Source organism: Dendrobates tinctorius, unplaced genomic scaffold (assembly GCF_039654945.1).
Source record: "Dendrobates tinctorius isolate UK_male_01 unplaced genomic scaffold, ASM3965494v1 ptg000028l, whole genome shotgun sequence".
Taxonomy (NCBI): domain Eukaryota; kingdom Metazoa; phylum Chordata; class Amphibia; order Anura; family Dendrobatidae; genus Dendrobates; species Dendrobates tinctorius.
In genome coordinates, this window is record NW_027361696.1 from 79348188 (window position 1) to 79371901 (window position 23714).

General features: G+C 47.5%; 1 protein-coding gene across 2 annotated transcripts in view; it reads left to right on the forward strand.

The window, feature by feature from the left end:
* Positions 1 to 23497, forward strand: part of TMC4 (transmembrane channel like 4) — a 67359-nt gene extending 43862 nt beyond the window's left edge. Inside the window, exons 12-17 of one of the 2 annotated variants that reach the window (XM_073571036.1) lie at positions 4961 to 5144; positions 5245 to 5375; positions 18367 to 18522; positions 18632 to 18710; positions 22781 to 22842; positions 22970 to 23497. In XM_073571036.1, coding sequence (XP_073427137.1) covers positions 4961 to 5144; positions 5245 to 5375; positions 18367 to 18522; positions 18632 to 18710; positions 22781 to 22822 — 592 coding nt within the window. In that variant the 3' untranslated portion in view covers positions 22823 to 22842; positions 22970 to 23497. Of the gene's footprint in view, positions 1 to 4960; positions 5145 to 5244; positions 5376 to 18366; positions 18523 to 18631; positions 18711 to 22780 lie in introns of both variants that reach the window. The other variant, XM_073571035.1, reaches the window with a different exon arrangement.
* The last annotated feature ends 217 nt before the right edge of the window (positions 23498 to 23714 follow it).

Below are 23714 nucleotides of genomic sequence, written 5' to 3' on the forward strand. Positions count from 1 at the left end.
ATATACAGTGTGTGTGTGTGTATATATATATATATATATATATATATAGCCACACACACATACATGTATATATATTTCATAGTCTCCTTTATTATGTATATTGGTGTCCCTTACACAGTGCCCTCTATTGTTATGTACAGCACCGTCTGTTGATGGAGCATGGGAAAGCTTCCTTTCTAATGGAGGAGCTGATGGACTGGTAGTTTGGTCACCGGCTCCTCGATCAGTAGTTATTTTATATCTAAAACGAGAGGGGACTATGTTATAAGAGGGCGCTGTGAATAACAAAATTAACAAGAATATACTATGTAAAAGACAGCACTATACATATCAGCAGAGGAAGCTATATAATAAGGGATGGCACCATATTTAACTAGAGAGGATGGTACATAATAAGGGGTTATACATAATAAAAGAGGAAACTATGTAACTAAGGATGGTGTTATACAGAATTAGTGAGTACACTATATACTAAGGGACTGTGTTAGACATAATAAGCGATAATGTCTTCCTCCACCTCCCCCTGTTCCTAAGGCCATCATAAGTCCCCCTTCCTCCCATCCCAATCCCACACACCCCTCATTGTCCTACTCCCCTCATATCCCATGATTGTCCTCTCCCCACCCCATCATTGGCATTTTCACCACCTCCATCATTTTCTTCTCCCCCAACACTATCTTTGCTTTCTCCACACCACTCCCATCATTGCCCATTCCACCACCCCCATTATTGCTCGTTCCACTACCACCATCATTGCATTCTCCCCCACCACCCCATCATTTCTTTTTCCCCCACCATTGCCCTCTCCATCACCCCCATCATTGCCTTCTTCATCACCCCATCACTGCCTTCTCCCCATCACTCCCATCATTGCCTTCTTCCCATCACTGCCTTCTCCCCATCACTCCCATCATTTCCTTCTCCTCATCACCCCCATCATGGCCTTCTCCCCATCACCCCATCATGGCCTTCTCCCCATCACCCCCATTATTGCCTTCTCCATCACCGCCTTCTCCCCATCACTCCCATCATTGCCTTCTCATCACTCCCATCATTGCCTTCTCCTCATCACTCCCATCATTGCCTTCTCCCCATCACTCCCATCATTGCCTTCTCACCATCACTCTCATCATGGCCTTCTCACCATCACTCCCATCATGGCCTTCTCCCCATCACCCCCGTCATGGCCTTCTCCCCATCACCCCCGTCATGGCCTTCTCCCCATCACCCCCATCATGGCCTTCTCCCCATCATTGCCTTCTCCCCATCACCCCCATCATTGCCTTCTTCACATCACCCCGATCATTGCCTTCTCCATCACCCCATCATGGCCTTCTCCATCACCCCATCACTGCCTTCTCAATCACCCCATCACTGACGTCTCACAATCACTCCCATCATGGCCTTCTCCCCATCACCCCATCATGGTCTTCTTCCCATCAACCCATAATGGTCTTCTCCCCATCATGGCCTCTCCCCCATCACTCCATCATGGCCTCTCCCCATTATGGCCTTCTCTCCCCATCACCCCCATCATGGCCTTCTCTCCTTATCACAGCCTTCTCCCCATGTCCCCTTCATATCATTGCCTTCTCCTCCAGAGCCAGGCTCCACCTACACACACACACACACACACACACAGCAGCACCTCTCACCTTTTCTCACACACACACACACACACACACACACACACACACACACACACACACACACACACAGCACCTCTCACCTGTCACACACACACAGCAGCACCTCTCACCTGTCACACACACACACAGCAGCACCTCTCACCTGTCACACACACACACACACACACACACAGCAGCACCTCTCACCTGTCACACACACAGCAGCACCTGTCTCACACACACACACACACACACAGCAGCACCTCTCACAAACAGCAGCACCTGTCACACACACACAGCACCTCTCACCTGTCCGGAGCAACGCCCACGCTTTCTCGCTCTGGCACAGCAGCAGCCGCTGAATGATGACGTCATTCAGCGGCGCTCCCCTCCGTGTCAGGGACATGAAGCGCGGGCGGCGGGCAGGACGGATCCTTGCAGCTCCACTGCTATTTTCTCTTGCAGGCAGAAGAGCTACTTGGATCGCTCTCTGCCCACCGCACATGAGGGCAATCTGGCCAGGGGCCCCCAGGGCCTCTGGCCCAGAGAAACCGGCCAGATTGCCCTCATCATTACCTGCCCTGCAGGGCCCCCATGGCAGTACCGGATTGCGCCTCTGAATCTCCCCGGTTTGGGGAACCAGATGCTTTTTTAACAAGCGGTTCCATCGAACCGGGGAGAACCGGACGAATCCCACCCCTGGGTCTTTCTCTTCACCTTGTTCCTTCTATTCTTAATACCATGGTGTCCTTCTCCAGTGATTACTCTCTTTGTATGATGTTTCCAAAGTAGTCAAGTCGTAGCTTGGTGATCCTTGCTTCGGGTGACAAGTCTGGCTTGATTTGACCAAGAATATTTAGATTGAAAAGGTTTTCTCCAGAATCTGGCTAACCATGGATACAAGGGTTTTAGCAAGGTTCCAGAACTTTGTGGCTCTACAACACCAAGCTAGAAGAAACTGTCTCCACCATTTTATTTTCCAGGGGAAATAGATTCCAAACTTGAGTTGCTTGGAATTTATTTCCTCTGGACAATACATGGTGGCACATGTTGGACATCTCCGAACCTCAACACTTTTTTAGATTTTGGATTTGAGATTTTATCTCATTGATCAGTGATTCGACCAAAGCTAAATAATTGATGTGGCACCACACCTATCTGGATTTTTACCAATGGTGCAAAGGCTTATCCTTACGGGGGCTGTACCTGGAACTGCAGCACAATCGCATTCACTCCTTCAGTTGTCTAATAGCGATAGACTATCCTAAAGAATACTTTACTTGCCAACTCTCCCAGAATATCCATAAAGCTCCTGGAAAAAGAAACCACCCAGATTCTGGAAGGGTTTGCAAATTTCTCTGCAATGGCGAATCTGCTTCTGAACAATTTGTGGGGAAAAAAATGAGAATGGACTGAAATATAGTGTTTGGTTAGACCATGTTTTGGAATGCGTCTCGTGCTAAGTACAAGCTGTTATTCTGGAGTCACTTTTCTGAAAGTCGACTAGATTGTCCTAAAGAAAAGGAACTAAATGTTTGGTCCTCAGAAAAATAAAAGAACCATCAAAGATTGACTGAAATCATATTTTGAGAACAGTTAGAGTACCTTGCGTATTCAGCCCCCTGGAACTTTTCAACCCTTTCCCACATATCATACTTCAAACATAAAGATACCAAATGTAAATTTTTGGTGAAGAATCAACAACAAGTGGAACACAGTTGTGAAGTTGAACAAAAATTTATTGGTAATTTTAAATTTTAGTGGAAAGTCAAAAACTGAAAAGTGGGGCGTGCAATATTATTCGGCCCCTTTACTTTCAGTGCAGCAAACTCACTCCAGAAGTTCATTGTGGATATCTGAATGATCCAATGTTGTCCTAAATGACTAATGATGATAAATATAATCCACCTGTGTGTAATCAAGTCTCCGTATAAATGCACTTGCTCTGTGATAGTCTCAGGGTTCTGTTTGAAGCACAGAGAGCATCATGAAGACCAAGGAACACAACAGGAAGGTCCGTGATACTGTTGTGGAGAAGTTTAAAGCTGGATTTGGATACAAAATGATTTCCAAAACTTTAAACATACCAAGGAGCACAGTGCAAGCGATCATATTGAAATGGAAGGAGTATCATACCACTGCAAATCTACCAAGACCCGGCGTCCGTCTAAACTCTCATATCAAACAAGGAGAAACCTGATCAGAGATGCAGCCAAGAGGCCCATATTCAGTCTGGATGAACTACAGAGATCTACAGCTGAGGTGGGACAGTCTGTCCATAGGACAACAATCAGTTGTACACTGCACAAATCTGGCCTTTATGGAAGAGTGGCAAGAAGAAAGCCATTTCTCAAAGATATCCATAAAGAGTGTTGTATAAAGTTTGCAACAAGCCACCTGGGAGACACACCAAACATGTGGAAGAAGGTGCTCTGGTCAGATGAAACCAAAATCAAACTTTTTGGCAACAATGCCAAACGATATGTTTGGCATAAAGGCAACACAGCTCATCACCCTGAACACACCATCCCCACTGTCAAACATGGTGGTGGCAGCATCATGGTTTGGGCCTGCTTTTCTTCAACAGGGACAGAGAAGATGGTTAAAATTGATGGGAAGATGGATGGAGCCAAATACAGGACCATTCTTGAAGAAAACCTGTTGGAGTCTGCAAAAGACCTGAGACTGGGATGGAGATTTTTTCTCAAACAAGACAATGATCCCAAACATAAAGCAAAATCTACAATGGAATGGTTCACAAATAAATGTATCCAGGTCTTAGAATGGCCAAGTCAAAGTCCAGACCTGAATCCAATCGAGAATCTGTGGAAAGAGCTGAAAACTGCTGTTCACAAACGATCTCCATCAACACTCACTGAGCTCAAGCTGTTTGCCAAGGAAGAATGGGCAAAAATTTTCAATCTCTCGATGTACAAAACTGATGGAGACATACCCCAAGTGATTTCAGCTATAATCGCAGCAAAAGGTGGCGCAACAAAGTATTAAGTTAAAGGGGACGAATAATATTGCACGCCACACTTTTCAGTTTTTGAATTTCCACAAAAATTTAAAATAACCAATAAATTTTGTTCAAATTCACAATTGTGTCCCACTTGTTGATGATTCTTCATCAAAAATTTACATTTGGTATCTTTATGTTTGAAGCATAAAATGTGGGAAAAGGTTGAAAAGTTCCAGGGGGCCGAATACTTTCGCAAGGCACTGTAGGTCTCCACGTGCACGTTGAGATTCTTCTGCAGCAAAAATATGGAATGTTGGCAGGAAAAAATGTTGCCCAAAATACGTTGTCTTCTCACCTGCTGTTGTTTCAGGATGATTGTTGACTGTTGCTCGTGTAAGCCTGTCCAGTTGTGGGGCCAGCAGGAATTTGTGGTCCCACAGTTTGTGCTGGACATTATCTATGGGCAGACAGTTTGCTGGATCGGGACTTTCTTCTGCCCTTTCCTTCCTCTGCTCAACACAATAAAATATTTCATCATATTCTACATGAAAAAGGTAAGAGAAATATTCTATTACTGGTATTACTGGAAGGAGGCAATAAAAAGTAGGCCAGGAAGCACTGGTGATACCTACAATATACCGTATGTCTTTACAGTTAACGCTATTCAGCAACTGCAAACCGGCCGAACGCACATTTCGTGCATCCAGTGCAAACTTCTTTTTCCTGCTGCTGCTGCTCCTTGGTCTTGCCATTTCTTGGGTGCCAGTCTTATATAGCATGTTTGGGTAAGTACAAGAAAAATAGACATGTACTTCTTTGAAGTTACAGGAGTCGATCCTGACATTCCGCTTTTTCTGTGTCCCTATGATAGGGTATGTTTCCACGTTCAGGAAACGTCAGCACTTTGGATGCAGCACATGCCCGCTCCATCCAATGCGCTGCCGGCTTTGTATGCACGGTGATTCCGCATGTGTTCATTAAACACATGCGGAATCACTGCATCCTATACAATAAACTGTTATTTATCTTGCGGAGACTAAGCGTCTCCGCAAGATAAATAGACATGCTGCGGTCTAGAAAGATGCACCGCATGTCCGGTTATGCAGGTCTGCCACCTGCATCTTTGAACGCATAGAGGAGATAGGATTTCTTAAAATCCCATCCACTATGCTGTAACATCTGGTAGCTGCGGATTGGACGCTGAGGATGTATGCAGCGTCCAATCCATAGCAAATATTGAACGTGGAAACATACACTTATTGTTCTGCGCTCTGACACCGTTATTACGGACATATTGTGAAGATCTAAACAATCATACAAAATGCACTCCCTGGATGTTACCAAATGGGAAAATTTCATCTTTCATGGTTTGTGATGAAAATATTTTTCTGTCGTTGTTTATTTAGCTTCCCAAATAAAAACAGGGGAAGGTTAAAGTGACCAGAGGATAATTAGGAGAGCAACTATTGGAGGGGCACAATGACCATATAGATTTAAATGGAGAGATAGTTAAGGGGCTAAAAATGTGGTCTAAAGGGGAAATTTAATAACTTTTGTCAAACTTTTGTTTTCTCCCAGAGATGGCACCACTCTTGTCCAATATCATCCACAATTCAAACCTACTGGCATTGAAAGTCAGCAAACATGAGCACAGCATAAGATTTTCTTAAATTATGAAATCCCCACAGTCAGGGCCGGCGTCAGTACCCGGGCAAGTGCCGGGGCCCTGGCGAGACAGGGGGGCCCAATCACACTGTCTGGGAAGGCGACCTTGAATCAGTGGCGGCGGCGGCAGCAGACGCGCTTCTATTGGACGCATTAGATTCTCATTCAGGCCAACGATTGTGCGCCTTCAGCAAATCAGAGTCCAGAGAGTCAGAAGTGTCTTCCTCTGATTGGTGGAGAGCTCCCCTCCCCTGTCGTTTCTCACGTGTGCCGCAGGGAGGAAGTAACGAGGTGGAGACAAGGAGGAGGCGGGCGGAGGACAGAAGCTTAGTTTGTGCGCATCTCTGAGGTAATGGAGCCTGGAGGGACTGTCCGGGGACACCAACACATCCCGGCACTCGCTGAGGCTCCTTGCTCCAAGTGGCGGCTCCTGCTCCTGCAGCTGGCACCGGACACCGACACATGATCCTGGCGCTCGCTGAGATGAGGCTCCTCGCTCCAAGTGGCGGCTCCTGCTCCTGCTGCGGCAGCTGGCACTGCAGTTACTTAGTAACACTTCTCAACCCCCAAAAAAGGTGATTTCTGGCTTTAGGGAGTGATAAAACAATGAAAGAATGATTAGGGGGGACCGGGGGGGGAGACTGATCACTTCCAATTCATCAGGAGCGCGCTGATAAATGACAAACCTCCAGGGGGAGGGTATGGTATGGAACTTATGGAGGCCACTAGTATCCATCTGTACCAAGTTCTGTATCTGTGAAACTTAAGTTTGGCAGAATTGAATGGTAGTTATTATGCCATGTTCCTACGTTCAAAAAACTGCTTTGTTCTGCTACATTTTTCAAAAGAAATCTGCTTTGATTACTGTATATTTCACTTATGTTTTGTGGCATTTTACCTATTTTTGCCTAAGTTTTCACTTTTTATGCACTTTTATACCAGATATGAAATATGTTATTTTTTGTAGTGCAAAACCACAAGGATTCTGCACTTAAAAAGCACTCACACTCCCATCTATGTTTTTTTTTTTAATTAAATGTGTGTTTAGTGCAGGAAATTACTGGCTAATGAATATTCTGTATTAGGCCGGTGTCACACTAGCGATAAAATCGGACGAATGCAATGCGATAAAAAATCGCATTGCATTCGTCCCAATGTTATTCTATGGTGCTGCTCCCATCATGCGTTTTTTTATCGGATCCGTTCCTCGGACCGAGACAATCGCAGCATGCTGCGATTGTCACCGATTTTCAGATCAGATTCGACAATGCAAGTCTATGGATGCGATTAAAAATCGCATTGAAAACGGACCACACGTGTGACTTGCGATTAAATCGCAAGACTTCTCCAGGTCAACAGGAAAGAGCATCAGGCATTGGCATTGGATGTCAATTTGATGCTTAGATGCGAATAAAATCGGTTCATCGCCAGAAAATCGGATGACAGACGGATCCCTGGACAAGAAACCTTTGTGCGATTTCATACCGTTAAAATCAGACCGATTTTTTATTCGTTTTGTGTGACTCCAGCCTTATAGTGCGGCCATAAAGGGCTGGAGAAATTAGATAACAGATATGATGGAATTTTTGTACCACTTTCAGTGGAAATATTGAACATGATTCCTATAAAAAATGAATCGCTTAGGCATTCAGAAGACAAATGAAAAACAGGCGAACCACAGGAGTTTTTGTTAAGTATAAAATTACAAAAAGTTTTATTAAATGTCAAAAAAGACCACAATAACCACACATAAGAATAAAACACACATGTGCTCAGTTAGACACCACCAAGGGACATTGGGCCTCCATATCAAATAACTTATATACATGTCATCCTGATACATATATAACCTGGTATCATATTCCCCCACATAAAGTATATAAATTACTACACCCTGTAACAAATCCCAAAAAGGCACCACAACTATAATCGGGCCACTCATTAAGTAACGGGGGATAAGATAACCCTCTCTTTTTCTCCAATGGTGCACAACCCATGCAATGCTAAAACACAATTTGCTCAGACTCAATAAAGAAAGTAAAGGAGGGGGGAGGAAAAAATTCCTCCTTACCAAGGGTAGTATCAGAGCCCAGTCCCTAATGCACCCCAATAAATATTGAACATGGTTCCTATAAAAAATGAATCGTATAGGCATTCAGAAGACAAATTAGCTAAAAGTCCAGAATTTGATGCAACTGTCCGAATTTTGGGGACAAAACAATGGCTGTCTATCAGTCCTAGGTAAGAAAGGGACGGAGAACGGAGTTTGTGTAAGTTGTTTGGAATCACCAAAGTTTTGGCGATGATCAGTATAGACTTGGGGGGCAGTCCAAGATGGGGCTGACACTAATTCTAGCCAAATTTGGCTTTGCTGCATTGCAGTAGATGTAATGCCAGTGGTATAACTAGAGTCTGATGGGCCCAGCTCCAATATTTGGATTGGGGCCCTCATCTGCAAGTTGTACAAATATATGGGCCATTGCAGCACCCTAGACCCTATAATGACATGATTGTTCACCTCCCATACAATAATGTCCCCTGTCCTGGCTGTTTCCTGTAATAATCTCCCTAATCTACCTACCTGTCCACGGTTCACCATCCGTGGGCCAAATCCTTCTGTAATGTCCCCCATCCTGAACCTCTCCTTTTGTATAATGACTCCATCCTGTGTACCTTAATTGTAGAAATTAGAATGACCACCACCCTGGGCCCCTTCTATGATGTTCCCCATCCTGCAACCCTACTTTGTATAATGCTCCCCATCCTGGGCTCCTTTCCTGTAAAATGCTCCCCATCCTTTGCTCCTTTCTTGTATAATGCTCCCCATCCTGGGCTCCTTTCTTGTATAATGCTCCCCATCCTGGGCTCCTTTCTTGTATAATGCTCCCCATCCTGGGCTCCTTTCTTGTATAATGCTCCCCATCCTGGGCTCCTTTCCTGTAAAATGCTCCCCATCCTTTGCTCCTTTCTTGTATAATGCTCCCCATCCTGGGCTCCTTTCTTGTATAATGCTCCCCATCCTGGGCTCCTTTCTTGTATAATGCTCCCCATCCTGGGCTCCTTTCTTGTATAATGCTCCCCATCCTGGGCTCCTTTCTTGTATAATGCTCCCCATCCTGGGCTCCTTTCTTGTATAATGCTCCCCATCCTGGGCTCCTTTCTTGTACAATGCTCCCCATCCCGGGCTCCTTTCTTGTACAATGCTCCCCATCCCGGGCTCCTTTCTTGTACAATGATCCCCATCCCGGGCTCCTTTCTTGTACAATGCTCCCCATCCCGGGCTCCTTTCTTGTACAATGCTCCCCATCCCGGGCTCCTTTCTTGTACAATGCTCCCCATCCCGGGCTCCTTTCTTGTACAATGCTCCCCATCCCGGGCTCCTTTCTTGTACAATGCTCCCCATCCCGGGCTCCTTTCTTGTACAATGCTCCCCATCCCGGGCTCCTTTCTTGTACAATGCTCCCCATCCCGGGCTCCTTTCTTGTACAATGCTCCCCATCCCGGGCTCCTTTCTTGTACAATGCTCCCCATCCCGGGCTCCTTTCTTGTACAATGCTCCCCATCCCGGGCTCCTTTCTTGTACAATGCTCCCCATCCCGGGCTCCTTTCTTGTACAATGCTCCCCATCCCGGGCTCCTTTCTTGTACAATGCTCCCCATCCCGGGCTCCTTTCTTGTACAATGCTCCCCATCCCGGGCTCCTTTCTTGTACAACGCTCCCCATCCCGGGCTCCTTTCTTGTACAACGCTCCCCATCCCGGGCTCCTTTCTTGTACAACGCTCCCCATCCCGGGCTCCTTTCTTGTACAACGCTCCCCATCCCGGGCTCCTTTCTTGTACAACGCTCCCCATCCCGGGCTCCTTTCTTGTACAACGCTCCCCATCCCGGGCTCCTTTCTTGTACAACGCTCCCCATCCCGGGCTCCTTTCTTGTACAACGCTCCCCATCCCGGGCTCCTTTCTTGTACAATGCTCCCCATCCCGGGCTCCTTTCTTGTACAATGCTCCCCATCCCGGGCTCCTTTCTTGTACAATGCTCCCCATCCCGGGCTCCTTTCTTGTACAATGCTCCCCATCCCGGGCTCCTTTCTTGTACAATGCTCCCCATCCCGGGCTCCTTTCTTGTACAATGCTCCCCATCCCGGGCTCCTTTCTTGTACAATGCTCCCCATCCCGGGCTCCTTTCTTGTACAATGCTCCCCATCCCGGGCTCCTTTCTTGTACAATGCTCCCCATCCCGGGCTCCTTTCTTGTACAATGCTCCCCATCCCGGGCTCCTTTCTTGTACAATGCTCCCCATCCCGGGCTCCTTTCTTGTACAATGCTCCCCATCCCGGGCTCCTTTCTTGTACAATGCTCCCCATCCCGGGCTCCTTTCTTGTACAATGCTCCCCATCCCGGGCTCCTTTCTTGTACAATGCTCCCCATCCCGGGCTCCTTTCTTGTACAATGCTCCCCATCCCGGGCTCCTTTCTTGTACAATGCTCCCCATCCCGGGCTCCTTTCTTGTACAATGCTCCCCATCCCGGGCTCCTTTCTTGTACAATGCTCCCCATCCCGGGCTCCTTTCTTGTACAATGCTCCCCATCCCGGGCTCCTTTCTTGTACAATGCTCCCCATCCCGGGCTCCTTTCTTGTACAATGCTCCCCATCCCGGGCTCCTTTCTTGTACAATGCTCCCCATCCCGGGCTCCTTTCTTGTACAATGCTCCCCATCCCGGGCTCCTTTCTTGTACAATGCTCCCCATCCCGGGCTACTTTCTTGTACAATGCTCCCCATCCCGGGCTACTTTCTTGTACAATGCTCCCCATCCCGGGCTCCTTTCTTGTACAATGCTCCCCATCCCGGGCTCCTTTCTTGTACAATGCTCCCCATCCCGGGCTCCTTTCTTGTACAATGCTCCCCATCCCGGGCTCCTTTCTTGTACAATGCTCCCCATCCCGGGCTCCTTTCTTGTACAATGCTCCCCATCCCGGGCTCCTTTCTTGTACAATGCTCCCCATCCCGGGCTCCTTTCTTGTACAATGCTCCCCATCCCGGGCTCCTTTCTTGTACAATGCTCCCCATCCCGGGCTCCTTTCTTGTATAATGCTCCCCATCCCGGGCTCCTTTCTTGTATAATGCTCCCCATCCCGGGCTCCTTTCTTGTATAATGCTCCCCATCCCGGGCTCCTTTCTTGTATAATGCTCCCCATCCCGGGCTCCTTTCTTGTATAATGCTCCCCATCCCGGGCTCCTTTCTTGTATAATGCTCCCCATCCCGGGCTCCTTTCTTGTATAATGCTCCCCATCCTGGGCTCCTTTCTTGTATAATGCTCCCCATCCTGGGCTCCTTTCTTGTATAATGCTCCCCATCCTGGGCTCCTTTCTTGTATAATGCTCCCCATCCTGGGCTCCTTTCTTGTATAATGCTCCCCATCCTGGGCTCCTTTCTTGTATAATGCTCCCCATCCTGGGCTCCTTTCTTGTATAATGCTCCCCATCCTGGGCTCCTTTCTTGTATAATGCTCCCCATCCTGGGCTCCTTTCTTGTATAATGCTCCCCATCCTGGGCTCCTTTCTTGTATAATGCTCCCCATCCTGGGCTCCTTTCTTGTATAATGCTCCCCATCCTGGGCTCCTTTCTTGTATAATGCTCCCCATCCTGGGCTCCTTTCTTGTATAATGCTCCCCATCCTGGGCTCCTTTCTTGTATAATGCTCCCCATCCTGGGCTCCTTTCTTGTATAATGCTCCCCATCCTGGGCTCCTTTCTTGTATAATGCTCCCCATCCTGGGCTCCTTTCTTGTATAATGCTCCCCATCCTGGGCTCCTTTCTTGTATAATGCTCCCCATCCTGGGCTCCTTTCTTGTACAATGCTCCCCATCCTGGGCTCCTTTCTTGTACAATGCTCCCCATCCTGGGCTCCTTTCTTGTACAATGCTCCCCATCCTGGGCTCCTTTCTTGTACAATGCTCCCCATCCTGGGCTCCTTTCTTGTACAATGCTCCCCATCCTGGGCTCCTTTCTTGTACAATGCTCCCCATCCTGAGCTCCATCTTGGTATAATGTTCTCCATCCTAGTACTATACCTATATACTTTGTACTGTATTGTACTATACAATTGGTATATTGGCATTGTACTATACCTATATTTCTCTGCTGCATCTGTGCATCATGAATCGTAGTATGTGTTAAAGGGGGGGTTGGGGGCCACTGAGACTTTTTCGCCCGGGGCCCTCAAAAACCTGGAGCCGGCCCTGCCCACAGTCCCCCACACAGTATGATACCTCCACAGTGCCCCCACACAGTATGATACCTCCACACAATATGATACCCCCATAGTGCCCCCACACAGTATAATACCTCCACAGTGCCCCCATACAGTATACCTCCACAGTGCCCTCACACAGTATGATACCTCCACAGTGCCCCTGCACAGTATGATACCTCCACACAGTATGATACCCCGATAGTGCCCTCACACAGTATACCTCCACAGTGCCCCCACATAGTATACCTCCACAGTGCCCCCACACAGTATGAAACCTCCACAGTGCCTTCACACAGTATGATACCCCCACAGTGCCCTCACACAGTATGATACCTTCACAGCGCACCTACACAGTATACCTCGACAGTGCTCCCACACAGTATAATATCTCCACAGTGCCCCCACACAGTATAAAACCACCACAGTGCCCCCACAGAGCCCTCACACAGTATGATACCTCCACAGTACCCCCACACAGTGTGAAACCTTGACAGTGCCCCAACACAGGATGAAACCTTCACAGTGCCCTCACACAGTATGATACCCCCACAGTGCCCTCACACAGTATGATACCTGCACAGTGCTCCCCACACAGTATGAAATCTCCACAGTGCCCTCACAGTATGAAACTTCCACTGTGCCCCCACACAGTATGATACCTCCACAGAGCCCTCACACAATATGATACCGCCAGTGTCCCCCACACAGTATAATGCCCCCACACAGTATGATGCCCCTACACAGTATGATACCTCCACACAATATGATACCCCCATAGTGCCCCCACACAGTATAATACCTCCACAGTGCCCCCATACAGTATACCTCCACAGTGCCCTCACACAGTATGATACCTTTACAGTGCCCATATACAGTTTGAAACCTCCACAGTGCCCTCATACAGTATACTACCTCCACAGTGCCCCCACAAAGTATAATACCTCCACAGTGCCCCCACACAGTATACCTCCACAGAGCCCTCATCAGTGCCCCCACACAGTATGAAACCTCCACTCTGCCCTCACACGGTATGATACCCCCACAGTGCCCTCACAGTATGATGCCCTCACACAGTATGATACCTCCACAGTGCCCTCACACAGTATGATACCTCCACAGTGCCCTCACACAGTATGATACCCCCACAGTGCCTTCACACAGTATGATACCTCCACAGCATGATACCTCCACAGTGCCCCCAAACAGTGTGATACCTCCACAGTGCCCCCACACAGTGTGATACCTCCACAGTGCCCCCACACAGTGTGATACCTCCACAGTGCCCTCACACAGTATGATACCTGCACAGTGCTCCCCACACAGTATGAAATCTCCACAGTGCCCTCACAGTATGAAACTTCCACTGTGCCCCCACACAGTATGATACCTCCACAGAGCCCTCACACAATATGATACCGCCAGTGTCCCCCACACAGTATAATGCCCCCACACAGTATGATGCCCCTACACAGTATGATGCCCCTACACAGTATGATACCTCCACACAATATGATGCCCCCACACAGTGTGATACCTCCACAGTGCCCCCACACAGTGTGATACCTCCACAGTGCCCCCACACAGTGTGATACCTCCACAGTGCCCCCACACAGTGTGATACCTCCACAGTGCCCTCACACAGTATGATACCTGCACAGTGCTCCCCACACAGTATGAAATCTCCACAGTGCCCTCACAGTATGAAACTTCCACTGTGCCCCCACACAGTATGATACCTCCACAGAGCCCTCACACAATATGATACCGCCAGTGTCCCCCACACAGTATAATGCCCCCACACAGTATGATGCCCCTACACAGTATGATACCTCCACACAATATGATACCCCCATAGTGCCCCCACACAGTATAATACCTCCACAGTGCCCCCATACAGTATACCTCCACAGTGCCCTCACACAGTATGATACCTTTACAGTGCCCATATACAGTTTGAAACCTCCACAGTGCCCTCATACAGTATACTACCTCCACAGTGCCCCCACAAAGTATAATACCTCCACAGTGCCCCCACACAGTATACCTCCACAGAGCCCTCATCAGTGCCCCCACACAGTATGAAACCTCCACTCTGCCCTCACACGGTATGATACCCCCACAGTGCCCTCACAGTATGATGCCCTCACACAGTATGATACCTCCACAGTGCCCTCACACAGTATGATACCCCCACAGTGCCTTCACACAGTATGATACCTCCACAGCATGATACCTCCACAGTGCCCCCACACAGTGTGATACCTCCACAGTGCCCCCACACAGTGTGATACCTCCACAGTGCCCCCACACAGTGTGATACCTCCACAGTGCCCCCACACAGTGTGATACCTCCACAGTGCCCCCACACAGTGTGATACCTCCACAGTGCCCCCACACAGTGTGATACCTCCACAGTGCCCCCACACAGTGTGATACCTCCACAGTGCCCCCACACAGTGTGATACCTCCACAGTGCCCCCACACAGTGTGATACCTCCACAGTGCCCCCACACAGTGTGATACCTCCACAGTGCCCCCACACAGTGTGATACCTCCACAGTGCCCCCACACAGTGTGATACCTCCACAGTGCCCCCACACAGTGTGATACCTCCACAGTGCCCCCACACAGTGTGATACCTCCACAGTGCCCCCACACAGTGTGATACCTCCACAGTGCCCCCACACAGTGTGATACCTCCACAGTGCCCCCACACAGTGTGATACCTCCAGAGTGCCCCCACACAGTGTGATACCTCCAGAGTGCCCCCACACAGTGTGATACCTCCACAGTGCCCCCACACAGTGTGATACCTCCACAGTGCCCCCACACAGTGTGATACCTCCACAGTGCCCCCACACAGTGTGATACCTCCACAGTGCCCCCACACAGTGTGATACCTCCACAGTGCCCCCACACAGTGTGAAACCTCCACAGTGCCCCCACACAGTGTGATACCTCCACAGTGCCCCCACACAGTGTGATACCTCCACAGTGCCCCCACACAGTGTGATACCTCCACAGTGCCCCCACACAGTGTGATACCTCCACAGTGCCCCCACACAGTGTGATACCTCCACAGTGCCCCCACACAGTGTGATACCTCCACAGTGCCCCCACACAGTGTGATACCTCCACAGTGCCCTCACACAGTGTGATACCTCCACAGTGCCCCCACACAATATACCTCCACAGTGCCCCCACAGAGTATGAAACCTACACAGTGCCTCCACAGTATGAAACCTCCACAGTGCCCCCACACAGTATACCTCCACTTAGCACTCACACAATATGATACCCCCACAGTGTACCCCACACAGTATACCTTCATAGTGCCCCCACACAATATACTTCCACAGTGCCCCCACAGTGTGATACCTCCATAGTGCCCCCACACAGTATGATACCTCCACAGTGCCCACACACAGTATACCTCCACAGTGCCCCCACACAGTGTGATACCCCCACAGTGTGATACCTCCACAGTGCCTCCACATAGTATGATACCTCCACAGTGCCTCCACACAGTATGATACCTCCACAGTGCCCACACACAGTATACCTCCACAGTGCCCCCACACAGTGTGATACCTCCACAGTGCCCCCACAGTGTGATACCTCTGCAGTGCCTCCACTCAGTATGATACCTCTGCAGTGCCCCCACACAGTATACCTCCACAGTGCCCCCACACAGTGTGATACCTCCACAGTGCCCCCACACAGTGTGAAACCTCCACAGTGCCCCCACACAGTGTGAAACCTCCACAGTGCCCCCACACAGTGTGAAACCTCCACAGTGCCCCCACACAGTGTGAAACCTCCACAGTGCCCCCACACAGTGTGAAACCTCCACAGTGCCCCCACACAGTGTGAAACCTCCACAGTGCCCCCACACAGTGTGAAACCTCCACAGTGCCCCCACACAGTGTGAAACCTCCACAGTGCCCCCACACAGTGTGAAACCTCCACAGTGCCCCCACACAGTGTGAAACCTCCACAGTGCCCCCACACAGTGTGAAACCTCCACAGTGCCCCCACACAGTGTGAAACCTCCACAGTGCCCCCACACAGTGTGAAACCTCCACAGTGCCCCCACACAGTGTGAAACCTCCACAGTGCCCCCACACAGTGTGAAACCTCCACAGTGCCCCCACACAGTGTGAAACCTCCACAGTGCCCCCACACAGTGTGAAACCTCCACAGTGCCCCCACACAGTGTGAAACCTCCACAGTGCCCCCACACAGTGTGAAACCTCCACAGTGCCCCCACACAGTGTGAAACCTCCACAGTGCCCCCACACAGTGTGAAACCTCCACAGTGCCCCCACACAGTGTGAAACCTCCACAGTGCCCCCACACAGTGTGAAACCTCCACAGTGCCCCCACACAGTGTGAAACCTCCACAGTGCCCCCACACAGTGTGAAACCTCCACAGTGCCCCCACACAGTGTGAAACCTCCACAGTGCCCCCACACAGTGTGAAACCTCCACAGTGCCCCCACACAGTGTGAAACCTCCACAGTGCCCCCACACAGTGTGAAACCTCCACAGTGCCCCCACACAGTGTGAAACCTCCACAGTGCCCCCACACAGTGTGAAACCTCCACAGTGCCCCCACACAGTGTGAAACCTCCACAGTGCCCCCACACAGTGTGAAACCTCCACAGTGCCCCCACACAGTGTGAAACCTCCACAGTGCCCCCACAGTGTGAAACCTCCACACATTATGATACCTCCACAGTGCCCCCACACAGTATGAAACGTCCACAGTGCCCCCACACAGTATGAAACGTCCACAGTGCCCCCACACAGTATGAAACCTCCACAGTGCCCCCACACAGTATGAAACCTCCACAGTGCCCCCACACAGTGTGATACGTCCACAGTGCCCCCACACAGTGTGATACCTCCACAGTGCCCCCACAGTGTGAAACCTCCACACATTATGATACCTCCACAGTGCCCCCACACAGTATGAAACGTCCAGAGTGCCCCCACACAGTATGAAACGTCCACAGTGCCCCCACACAGTATGAAACCTCCACAGTGCCCCCACACAGTATGAAACGTCCACAGTGCCCCCACACAGTGTGATACGTCCACAGTGCCCCCACACAGTATGATACCTCCACAGTGCCCCCACAGTATACCTCCACAGTGCCCCCACACAGTATGATACCTCCAGTGCCCCCACACAGTATACCTCCACAGAGCACTCACACAGTATGATATCCCCAGTGTCCCCCACACAGTATACCTTCATAGTGCCCCAACATTATGATAACTCCACAGTGCCGCACACAGTATGATACCCCACATGCTCCCACATACAGTAGTATGTCACCTCCACATTGCCCTCCACACAGTATGATACCTCCACAGTGCCCCCACACACTGTATGATACCTCTACTGTGCCCCCACACACTGTATGATACCTCTACTGTGCCCCCACACAGTATGATACCTCTGTTCCACCATCATATTCAGCTGTTTATGAATAGTTGAAAGTGAGACATGTCGCCTACCTCTTAGGACAACGCCACAAACCAGGGACTGTTTTGCTGGATCCAGGCTGGTTGGGAGGCATGACAATAGACAAGAGCGGTGCTATTTCTAGAAATAAAAGCAGACTTTTTCTTCTAATTCTGGACAATCTTTAGATCAGTCTTGCGAGTTATTAACCACAACAGTGAAATGAAAATATTATAATAAAACATTTCCTCTATTTATATCTAAATATTCAGGGAAATCCTTCCAGGTCAGCCACTACTTAACAAATATTTTTGGAAAAGCGATATTCACATTAATCTTCACCCGTTATGTAAAATGCCGGCATTATTACCTTTTCTTTTCCAGTATGACTCCATCAAAAGTCTGTGGTCCCTTTAGAAACCAGGTGCTCATCTGGGACACAATCTCGGCATCAGTGCAAACACTGCCAGAAGTGGCAAAGGAGTTCTTCCAGTTTATTGGCTCGCAGGCATTTGTGATACCATTGTTCTTCCTTTCGTGGTGAGATGAATAAAGTATTTGACGATTTTTACATTGGACATTCAAGCCGATAACAGATGTTACTGGTGTAACCTCTACCTAACAGAATTCAATTTTTTATGCCCTACAGCATTGTCTTGTTCTACCTCATGGCACTCGGGAGTTCATATGGGAAATTAGTGTACAGGCTCAAAGAACAACTGCAAATGGTGAGATGAGAGACACAACATATATGTTTATAGAGACTGCTGTATATACATCACATAGGATACACTGAGACAGCTGTATATACATCACATACGAGACACTGAGACTGGTATATGTGTATCATATAGGATACACTGAGACTGCTGTATACATAACAAAGAAGACACTGGGACTGCTGTCTATACATCACATAGGAGACACATAGGATAGACAGACTGCTGTTTAGGATACACTGAGACTGTTCAATATACATCACATAGGATACACTGAGACTGCTGAGTATACATCATATAGTATACAACGAGACTGCTGTGCACATCACATAAGAGACACTGGGACTGCTGTATAAACATCACATAGAATACCCTGGGACTGCTGCATATACATCACATACAAGACACTGAGACTGTTGTATACACATTACTTAGCGGTACACTGAGACTGCTGTGTACATCATATAGGCTACACTATTAATGCTATATAAACATCACATAGGAGACACTGAGACTGCAGTATATACATCAAATAGGATAGACAGGCTTCTGTATAAATATCACATGGGATACACAGGCTGCTGTATGCATAACATACAAGACACTGCGACCGCTGTTTTCATAATCGGAACAGGAGTGCAGAGTGCACTAACTCTGCCCACAAACAACGTAATAGTGAACATTTTATGCTTGCAGTATAGGGAGGAATTAAGGCCGGTTTCACATTTGCGCTTTATGGCGCTGCGACGGCCTGCGCACGGCCGCCCCTAAGCCCCGCCCCCTGCCGGCTCCCTGCCCGCCCCATCCGGTCATCGCCGCCTACTAGCGCACATGGACGCTTGCGATCTGCGCACCCCATCTTTAGCATAGGGTGCGCAGATCGTGCGCTGGCCGTACGCTAGCAGGATTTTGCCGTGCGCTTCGCACTTTTGAAGGTGCACCCGTGTGCGCCGAATGCAGCATGTTGCATTTCGGCGCGCACGACGCACCTTCAAAAGTGCGCAGCGCACGGCAAAATCCTGCTGGCGTACGGCCAGCGCACGATCTGCGCACCCTATGCTAAAGACAGGGTGCGCAGATCACAAGCGTCCATATGCGCTAGTAGGCGGCGATGGCAGGATGGGGCGGGCAGGGAGCCGGAAGGGGGCGGGGCTTAGCAGCGGCCGTGCGCAGGCCGTCGCAGCGCCATAAAGCGCAAATGTGAAACCGGCCTAAAGGGGCGGCAAAACATTCTGGATGCCCAATCACTGCGAGCCCCAGGAATCTGGCCAGGGCCTGAGGAAATGACATTTTCAGATGGAGATTCACCACCCCAGCTATAAGTGATAGTTGTCCAATTGTTGGCGCTATTTGTAGTGTATTGTTAAAAATAATTTAGTCCCATGAAAATCTTTTCTGACCTTTTGGAAGACATATTATTAAAGAAAATGAAGTTGAAAAAACATAAATAAAACCATAAGTAAACCCCTGAAAGTCTTATGTCTAGCTCGGCCCCTGATATGGGCACGTTATATTTAACATAAAACATTAACCCCTTCATGACATGGCAATTTTCCAATTTTTTTTTCCCTCCTCTTCGAACAAGAGCCATAACATTTTTATTTTTCTGCCAATAGGGCCATGTCAGGGCTTGTGGGCTTGTTTTTTGCAGGACGAATTGTACTTTTGAACAACACCATTTTTACCATATAGTGTACTGGAAAACGGGAAAAAAAAATTCTAATTGCGTTGAAAGTTTTAAAAAAGTGCAATCCCACAATAGTTAAAAATAATAAATTGCTTGTGTCACCATTTTTCAAAACCCATAGCATTTTCGTTTTCGGGATCTGGGGCTGGGTGTGGGCTTATATTTTGCGAACTGAGCTGATGTTTTTATTTTTACCATTTTGCAGTAGGCATGATCTTTTGATCGCCTCTTATTGCATTTTATTGCAATGTTGCATTGGTCAAACATAGTTTTAGCATTCTGATTGTTTTCTCGTTATGCCGCTTACCGATCGTATTAATTTACTTTATATTTTGATAGATTGGACATTTCTGAATGCATCGATACCAAATATGTGATTTTTTTTCTATTGTTTTACTTTTAATAAGGTAAAAGGGGAGAGATTTGAACTTTTGTTTTTTCAGATTTTAAAATACTTTTATTTTTCACTTTATACTGTTTCTGTTCGTTCCCTAATGAGACTTGAAGCTGCAATCATCCAATCGATTGTGATATACATTGCACTGTATCAGCACTTCTATGTATAGCAGAAAACACGATCGCATATGAACGCCGGCTACAGGCCAGCGTTCACATGAGAATCGTAATAACCGCTCATCAGCGATCCGCGATCACGGCGTGCTGATGTCAGAGATTGACAGCAGCATTTAACAGGTTAACGGCAGTGGGTGGACCTCTGCTACACATGATGAGTGTTAAGGAGCCTGCATCAAAGGCAGGGACACGACTTTTGACTAAAATGTACGTCAAAGGCCTTGAAGGGTTTCTGATTTTAACATGTTAGTGGTTACCTTTACGTAATAAAGTTGCACTAAGTTTTAGGCAGCAATCTTTATTTCTTCCTTCGTTCATTTCACTCCCCAGTATGCAGTTTACCGCTTGATCCAAGTTTCAGATTTTTCACTTGTGGGAGCGTCTCTCTCAGTAATACAGGCTGGATGTGAGCTCTGTGTGTATCCTGGATACTACTGTGCTTTCATGTCTAGAACGGCTCCAGAACTGAAGTAATAACTAGAGTTGAGCGACTTTGGTCGGATCGGGTTTCGTGAAACCCGAATGAAACAAAATAAGTTTCAGATGAAACTCGTCCGACTAGAGCAAAACAAAGTCGGAGTTTCGTCCGAAACCCGACCCCAATGCAAGTTAATGGGAAATAAAAATCGGACGAAACTCAGACTTTGTTTTGCTCTAGTCGGACGAGTTTCATCTGAAACTTATTTTGTTTCATTCGGGTTTCACGAAACCCGATCCGGCCAAAGTCGCTCAACTCTAGTAATAACCTTTCCACTTTGTCTATAGCCTGTTTTCTGCCCCTTTGAGATATTTTCTCTCCATCCATGGCATATCTGTGTACTACACCCTCCCTCCTGCTATCTTTTATCTCATTCAGGTATCTAATTTTTACTCTTTTTCAAGGACAGAACATATCCCCCTTATAGTCTATGGAGCTAGTCACACATCTGTTTCTTTACTGACAGAATGTCCCCCCCCCCCCCCCCAAAAAAAAAAAAAAAAAAAAAAAAAACTAAAAAAAAAAAAAAGAGACATGAATTAAACTCACCATTGCAAATCAATGGGTCAGTGAAAAATTCAGCTTCTACCCTGATGGCATCTTAGTGCTGTCCATTTCTTACTGACTGCTAGTTAAGATAAGTTTCAGAAAGCTCCATCAAATATGAAACACAAATATGGATGAGAAATTCTCGAGGTTTAATGTATGAAAAAAGTACAATTTTTCAGACACTCGTGCGAACATCGCCTTAGGCTATGTGCACACGTTGCGGATTCTGCTGTGGATCCACAGCTTGTCAGGCTCTGCGGGTCCACAGCAGTTTCTGCTGCGTTGCATAGTACCATTGTTTTCAATGGTAATCTGAAAAACGCTGTGCAATTTGCTGCGGGTTCAAATCCGCAGCATGTCATTTCTTTGTGCAGATTCCGCTGCGGTTTCACACCTTCTCCATTGTAGAGGTGTGAAACCACAGGGCTAAACCGCAGGCTAACCGCAGGTCTTTTGACCTGAGATTTTACCTGCGGATTTTTAGAAATCCGCGCGGAAAAATCCGCAGGAACAAAATCTACGTGTGCACATAGCCTTACGCTGAGCTCGGGGGAGGGGGAGCAGACAGCTGAAGATTTCTGCTAGATAAAGGACTTACAGCAGCAAAATGGCAGAAAAAAAAATAATGAAGACTATTTAGAAAGTCGCTTAGCTTTGCATTTCTGTAGAACATGAACAATAAAAATAATTCTGTCTAAAGGTGCAAATCAGCCCAGGTAATAAGGGGTTAATACACCTTCCCCACTTTTACAAAAATAATCTCATTATTGGCTTTCTTTTTTTTTCTTCTAGGAAAGAAGCAGAACGATATTTCTGAATCAGACGTACCAGTAAACACCCATTTAGGATCTTCAGTGAGGACATTTTACAACTTCCTGTAATTAGAAATGGATGTAATTTTCCTGCAAGCCTTCACATATAGAACAGAAATTAGAAGCTATATGTTTGACATTAGAATAACCACAATGTTATTTCCCACAGCGAATGAGAATGTAAGAGGGGTGATGGTCCCGCCTCTAAGGAACCAACCTTGGATCTTGTACAGTAAGCAACAACCACCGATCACAATGACAACTGAATTATCTATTCTCAGTGCCATTGCAAATAGTAATCTTCTACATGTTGATGCTGTGGTCTATGCCTATACACACAAAATCTCTAGACTTAAAGAGGGGGGCTGTGCTGTTCTAATTTCCTAAATAGGTGACACTTTCATGGACATGAATGAGGCAGTAATGCGCAGGACGGGGACGTGTCAGCCCCATAGACATGGAAATCTCGGAACCAATCCAGCATTCATTCTGTGAGGGTCCTCAGCATGTGGCCCCCAACATTATTATTTGTATGACTTGTGAGACTCTGAATCTTTACTTAATCTTGAGAATGAGATAATCCTTTCTAGTGTTACATTTTTTGTGACATCAAAGTGTGTTTGTAATTTCGATTGACTGATTCATACATTCATCGCTCATTTTTTGTAAAAATTTTTAAAATAAAAAAATAAAAGGAGTCGTAAAGTTTATTAAACAAAGCAAAGAAATCTTACTACTAGGGTTGGTGCGAATAGATTTGCAGGATCCATCAGTCACGTTGGTAATCTGTAGCCACTGGAAATGAGCTGGAGAACTGCCTTGTACCTGATGCCATCCGCAACTCCACAGTTGTTGTTTTTTTTTGTTTGTTTGGTTTTTACTAGCTTCACTAAATGCTAAAACTGACCTGCAAT